The sequence below is a fragment of the Pygoscelis adeliae genome, unplaced genomic scaffold (assembly GCF_000699105.1).
Source record: "Pygoscelis adeliae isolate BGI_AS28 unplaced genomic scaffold, ASM69910v1 Scaffold365, whole genome shotgun sequence".
In the NCBI taxonomy this organism is placed as follows: Eukaryota; Metazoa; Chordata; class Aves; order Sphenisciformes; family Spheniscidae; genus Pygoscelis; species Pygoscelis adeliae.
In genome coordinates, this window is record NW_008824783.1 from 260,975 (window position 1) to 268,121 (window position 7,147).

The following is a 7,147-nucleotide window of genomic DNA, read 5'->3' on the forward strand; positions in this document are numbered from 1 at the left end:
TGTGGAAAAGGGGAGCTGTAGCCGTACCCTTTTATACACATGGCTAAAAATAAAAGATATCACTCTGTAACTGGGGATGTCTTAGGTGTTGCATGTTGCCTTCGCAGAAGTGCCGTGCAGTAGGTACCACCAGTGTTACTCCCAGCCTCCTAGTGCCTGGGACAAATTCCTGTGGCCGAAGTTCTTGGGCAACCACCAGCCATCGGACGCTGGCGCTGTCGGACGCCGCGTAGATATTGCACGGGGCCTGTTCTGTGGCCACGTTGGCCTTTCCGTGTGTTTCTACGTCAGTGTTAATTACCGCGTGCCATTTAACAAAACTCCCACAAAATAAAACCGAGCGGCGTTCCTGTTCCCTCCTGACGGGTCTGTGAAGTCCAGGGGAGATGTTTCACGCTGTTCCTCCCAGTGAGTAAGACAGGGGCCTTAGGTCACATCCCTTCTTCAGCGATGCGATCTTCTATTCTGAATAGCAGCTTCTGCGCTGTCTTGAGATAAAACACGACTATATGCGGTACTTAAAGTTCATCGTTTTGTACTGCATTATTTATTTGGAATTAAGAAGGTTAAGTATTTTGTAACAATTGCCATTTGCAAGACAGGAGAAAAATAACTTGAATAGCAGTGCCTGAAATGAGATCGTTAAGCAAAGCGATGAATCACAATAACAGATTTTTAGCACACCCGTCTGTCTGTTCCAGATGGGAATACAAGAGCCTGTGTGCGTTCAGTGCTTTGTTCGTGAGGATGATCTCCCTACCTGCGAAAAACAAAAATAAATGAAATAAAGCTTCCCGCCGCCTCAGTGCTGCCAGCGTAGCCGTACCAGCGGAGAGCTCGGAAGTCGAGAAGATGCTGCTTGTCGTGAGCCTTGTTGTTATTAAGAAAGCAGAAGGCTTTTCCCATTTGGTGTGCTTTTAACACCGGCTGCTGGCAGTGCTCTTTTTTCCCAACAAATCTGAACTGCTGGTAGTGTGGTGATTGAAAATCTGAATGCAGTAGAGGTTAGACACATGCCTGGTCTCCAAGTCTGTGTGGTTTTCTTAGGAGCTTTTCATTGAGGTTATTGTGAGATTTTTCTTACAGGACTATGAACTCCGAAACCTGCTTCTGAGTGTTTAAATATTGTTCAATTGCTCCTCTTCTCCTTTTCAGTGGAAGCATGGAGCCTGCGTTTCACAGAGGAGATCTCCTGTTTCTCACGAACCGAATTGAAGATCCAATCAGAGTGGGAGAAATCGTGGTCTTTAGGATAGAAGGAAGGGAAATTCCTATAGTCCACCGCGTCCTGAAAATTCATGAGAAGTATGTCGGGAATTTGGGGGATTGTACTGCAGACGTTTAGCTAAATTGTATGTTTCCTCATCTTCTTGGGTAAATGAATGGGTGGGACATCAGTAACAGATATCCAGGTGCTGTAGGAAGAAGTAACACAGACGTTTCAGACAGATTTAATCTGCCCTCTTTGGTTTACTTGTAAAGATCATCCAGCAGAATTCACAAGCTGGGCGGTCTGTGCTGGTATCCTGGATTCCCCATGTCACTTAATGTCTCCTGTGCCATCATTTCCATCCCAAGCTGCTACGTCATGTTGCTGTGTTGTCTCCTGTAGGTATGGCTGCATTCATGTGTGTGAAGTGACTCTCATTTGTAGAGGTAGAACTTATGGAAGAAGGGCATTTTGTATGTAGCATGCCTTGTTTTAAAGCTTGTCTTTATGCTCCTGGTTCCTGCTCTCATGCAGAGGCAGGGGGTTTCTTTTCTTCTCTGTAGGAAGTGTTGCATTGTTACACTCGGAGTCTCTATGTGCGCTGCTCGCTCTGTGTACTGTTCATTCCGTAAACGTTTAGCAGGTGGCATGTCTGAAGGAATGAAGCGCGGTCGCTCTGGTCTGATTGCTGAACAGGGTTTAGTTTTCCAAGCAAGGCTTCCTCTGCAGCCGTGAACCTTCCGATTTTGCTGGTCGGGGAAGATGCAACTGTGACTGCTCCAGGCCAGTCTGTGGGGATACCAGCCAGCCCCGTGAGGCATTTGAGTGAAAACTGAATCTTGAGGTGAATCCCTGGTTCTTCAAGCCAGCTCTGAGAGGGCAACGGTTGGATGGGGTCCCAGCATCTGTTTCTGCTGAGTAAATGCCTGCTGCAATATGAATGAACTGGAGCTACACCAGGGCTGAGAGACCTGTTCCTAGGTTAAGTGAATCACTTGAATCGTATGTAAAGGTGGCGTTTGAGGATTGCTCTGGTCAAGTGAGGTCGATGGGGTAGAGATGGTCCCTTCCCCCAGGCATTTGTAGCAGCCACAGCTGTTGGGACATCTAGACTGTTTGTCTGGCCCAACGTCAAGGTCGACCAGCTTTGTGCACATAAATAGTCCAGCTGAAATCCTGGCTATGAGAGAGCGGCACCTCTCCCAGTAGACAGAGCAGATTCTTTGCTGTTTCAGATTTATTCTATATCAAAAACATTTAACAAGGTCAGTTTTCAAAGTGCTGTTCTTTGATACCACTAATTTAAAAATAAGGTCAGTACACTTGGTCAGTATACTTGGTAAATTTGATACCTAATGTTGCACGTGCACTTTTTGTGATGTCGTGGGAACTCTTTTAAGGGAAACGCTACTTTCCTTCTCCCGTGTTGCATGCCAAAGGCTCAGCTGGGCTCCGGTGCTGCTGCTGCTTGGGCTGATGATTGAAGGGGCAAGAAAGGTCAGGGTCTTCTCTCTCTTCTCTCAGCGGGTGTACGGGAAGGAGAAGCAGAAACGTGCATTCTGTGCGGCAGTTCCTCGAGATATTCCCCACCCTTCTGTTTTTTGCCTGGCTCTATCTCAGCACTAGGTCTTAAGGTATCCAGCGCTTTTTTTTTTTTTTAAATGTAACAGAACCACAGTGCCAATCCTAGATTCCATAAAGTAAAGCCATTCTCCAGTATTTTAGGTTTCATTTAAATAAAACAACCAAACACAAACCTGATCTTTTTATTAGGAAAGATAAAACTGAAAAATACGTACTGTGACCTGAAGCTGGGCGCTGAAGGCAGGACTCTGAGGTATCAATTGCTCCTTTCACTAGGTAAAGAATACCTTTCTGGTGCCAGTTTGGAATTCAGGAGTGTCCTCTGAATGGCTGGAGTTTCCCATTTCTTCCTGTAGTTATGGACTGAATGAAAACTGTGAAAAGTCTCTCTGAAAGCTGACAGGAGCGTCAAAATGAAGGAAAACAGAAACCCTATTCTCCATGATTTTGTGGCAACTGGGGCTCCAGTTCACATCAGTATTGTTTCAGTGAGAAAATGGTTTTTTACTCACCAGCCTTTTCCTCTTTGTTCAGAGCGAAATTGAGTTCATTCTTTATCACTGAACACAGAGTCTGCGGTCAAAATTTACTTAGGGGTTTTGGTGCAGGACAGCCAGACCAGATTTCATTCACCTGTCAGACAGCAGAACAACTGTGCTGTGGGCTTCTCACGCTGGCTCACGGTAGAGCATTGAATCTGCTCAGTAAGATGGTGCGCTCCTACGCCGTCAGTCTTCAGAGCTGAAACTACTTTATCTGCACCTTTGAGTATCTTCATCTTTTTTCAGGCTATCAGTAAGCTCCTAGAGTGTTTGCTGTTCCCACGCTGTGAGCCAAATGTGCTTTGAAGAAAGACCTGTTCTTTTTTTCCCCTTGTTTTTCTTCCAAGCTTCTCCTGTGAAGTAACACACATTGGTATTCAGGCATGATGAAAACAGTATGAGCTCGGAAGATCTTCTGCATGCTTTCCCGAGTTGTATTTGATCTGTCGTTTCTGTGAGTAAACCGACAGGATCAAGCAACGAGAATGCTCCCGCTCAGCATCTGCCTTCAGATGCCACAGGGAGAGTGGCCGGCCGACCCCTGGGTAGTGGCACAAACTGCTGCTTAGAAGCAGGCATTGCTGGCTGTCCAGCAAGCTGAATGGAAATGGCTGGGGAAGGGTGCGTAACATGGTGTATACAGCTAGAGCATAGCAGCAGCTGTTTCCAGGTCAAAGCAAAGGTTCGTCCGCTCCAGGATCATGTTTCTGACCAGCTCACTAACTCACCTCAGGATGAATTAAAGACTAGAGAGAGCGTGTAGTGATAATTTCCCTGCTTTCTGCAAATTATGATTTCAGGCACAAAGTGACAGTTCTGTATTAATAGCCCCCTTTTCTTTTTTACATGGAGTACCTGGTCACTTTTTGAACTGATAATAATTTGGCATCCAAAATATCCTTCCAGAGAGACACGATTTGGTTTGCACTGTGTTAGTTAAGCATAGCACCTTCTCTGGCTTGTATTAACCTGTTACCTCTGAGTTTCGTTTGATGCCCTCTAGGTCTTGTATCAGAAGAGGCAGTGAAAAACTGATTGTTGCTGTCTGTGTCATTTGTATTGGACTACCGTCATATCTCCCATCAGTTCTGTCTTTTCCAGGCTGAAGAGTCCTGGTCTGTTGCTTCTTGTATGGAAGTGGTTCCAGACCTTGTTACCCATTTCTGAACCTTTGCCAGTTCTTCTCTCCATTTCAAAAAAGGATGTAGGGGGCTCAGAACTGCACAGAGCATTCAAGATGTAGGCACATCGTGAGTTCATGCAGTATCGTAATGGTATTGTTTGTTTTGTTCTGTCCCCCTTTCCTAATCATTTCTAAGTTTCAGCTTGCTTCTGACCACTACTGAGTAGAACCGTATGCTTTAACCCCAAAGTCTCATTTTGGGTGGTAGTATAGAGCCCAGAACCCAAGCAAGAGAAGCGTCAACACGAGAGAGGTCAAAAGCAAAGAGGCAATAGCTGCACCTTCACTAGAAATGGCTCATCCTGCTGGTCCTGTTCTTAAACTCTGCCGGAAAGCTTGGCTGGGGCCAGAATTCATTCTTTTGTTGGCAGTTTTTTTTCCAGTCTGCTTTCCACTGCATTTGACAGAGTTTTCCTTTTTCATCCTGCTCGAACATGTAGGACACGATCGCTTCTAATATCTTTGTGTTAGTCTCTACGCGCTTGTTCTAGAGCAGCTTTTAATAAGCTCTTTTTCTCTGACTTACCTGGCTGTCTTGTCTTTGCTAGGCAAAACGGTGACATCAAATTTTTGACAAAGGGGGACAATAACGCCGTTGATGACAGAGGGCTGTACAAACGAGGGCAGCACTGGTTGGAGAAAAAGGACGTAGTAGGACGAGCGAGAGGGTAAGTGAAGTTGAAAAAGATGCGGCTTTTTACGCTGCCCTCCCCCAACGCCATCTCTTAATCCCCCTCTCCTCTTGAACTCTCCCTGCTGGGTTTTTGTGACCTGCCTGAAAGCATTTCTAAAGGTACTGGGGAGAGTTAAAAAACAAAGGTAGTTCAGTTCTTAGCTTGGCTTAAGTAAAGTTATCAAGCTGTGAGCTGCATCCTGAGATTTTGAAGCTGGATGGACACCGATGCAAAGGCAGTGCACGCTCAGGCGTGATCAGAATTTTCATCGAAATTATTCTGCAAGGCACAGTCTTTGCAGGCAAGCGAGATCTGAACAAGGCAGAGGCTAAAACACGCTCTGGGGCTGGTTGTCACCCAGCCCCCACTGCCATGGCTTCCCTGCTTGGGAGGAAGAAGTCCCAAGCCTGTTGACCATAGCCCTCAGCGTGCTTGAGTGGCTCTTCCTTTGTACAAGTACCAGGGCAGTGCTTCTCCCGTATGTACCCTTGAATGCTGTTTGTTTTAATAAAACCTTTATTCTTGTAGATTTGTGCCCTATATTGGAATAGTGACTATCTTAATGAATGATTATCCAAAATTTAAGGTAAGAGCTCTTTCATTTTCTGCCTGCTTCTCCCGTCCCAGCTAAAATTACTTTGTGAGAACTTTATACGCAGGGGCAGAACCGTTTGTCCTGTATGTTTGCTGCTGTTACTGCATCTTTAGATGTGAATGTGCACTCTTGTGTCTTCTCTTCTTTCTCTTACAGTATGCGGTCCTCTTTTTACTGGGTTTATTTGTGCTGGTCCATCGAGAGTAGCCTCTTGCACTGAAGTACGAGGTGAAGGTGCCATGGATTTTTTTAGATGAACGTTTTAAGTAGATGATGGTCCGATGTGCCGGGAGGAAGAAGAAAACATGCATTTCAAAGCTTCTTACCAGTTTGGGTTTGTTTTGTTTTTTACTGCATAAGGGCAAATGTTTGTCACAGTATTTCCAATGGTTTGTCACATTTTAGCATTTTTAGTGAGTTTTTATATTAAAAATTTAAGCCAAACTGTTCAGTGTTTGTACTTTGAAGCTGAGCTTCCTCTCGAAGTGCCTACAGGACTGTGTCCTCAAAGTCTGTGCCTCCACTGGGCAAGCGTGACCTCTCCCTGTGCTGACCGAACTGTCCAGCCGTGAGCTGTGGAGGTGATGTTTTTTTCCAATTCAGAACTGGAATAAAGATTTTGCATCTCGCCCGGTATGAGCTCTGCCACGTTCTTCGTTATTGCCCTGAGTGCAGCCTCGTTTCCCTGGGGGGGTACCTGGCCTTTGCCGTTGCAGACTGACTCCTAGACCCTAGTGAACTAACTTGTCCCCTCTTTACAGAACAATAGTCGCTGCTCCTCTCGTTTCTTTTTGGAGAGTAAGCAGACCTGAGCTGTAGATCTGTTCAATCTTTCTATGTTTCTGTAAATCACACTGAAGTAATCTGCTTAAAGACTGCAAGCTGTTTTGGGCAGAAGATGGCAAAGGATTACTTCGTGTATAAGGTGTCATTGCAGCACTAGGTAACAGAAGAATTGAGATGGGAAATACCATAGCTGTTTGGTGGGGACGATTTAGTAGGATGCAATAGCAAAATTTTCTTAGTTTGGGAAACGGGTTTTAGGTCTCTAATGATCCCTGCAGCTGGCCGCGTCTTACAGCTCACCCGAAAGCTACAGGAAAGGCTGAGCCCCCCCTGCCCCGAGGTCTGAAAGAAGAAACCACTTGTCACCGCACGCAACAGCTTTTTTTTCTAGGCTTCTCATTCAGGATGGTGATCCTGCTTGTGTAGATGTGGTGTCAGAGGAGAGCCCAAGGAAGAGGTACGAGGCAGAGACTCTAGTTATCAGCTTCGCTATAAATTTGTGCCACCTGCACTGAGTGATTGACCGTTATAACTCACCTCTGTGGTGTCCATAGTGATTCATGAAAACATGTT

At 45.6% G+C, this 7,147-nt stretch overlaps 1 protein-coding gene across 1 annotated transcript; it reads left to right on the forward strand.

Annotated features, from left to right (window-relative positions):
• The first annotated feature begins 509 nt into the window (after positions 1-509).
• On the forward strand, positions 510-6,419 carry SEC11A (SEC11 homolog A (S. cerevisiae)). Its single transcript, XM_009323867.1, has 6 exons — positions 510-514; positions 702-721; positions 1,116-1,305; positions 5,068-5,187; positions 5,722-5,779; positions 5,945-6,419. Exons 1-6 carry the CDS (start codon positions 510-512, stop codon positions 5,993-5,995), a joined length of 444 nt encoding a protein of 147 aa, XP_009322142.1. The 3' UTR covers positions 5,996-6,419.
• The last annotated feature ends 728 nt before the right edge of the window (positions 6,420-7,147 follow it).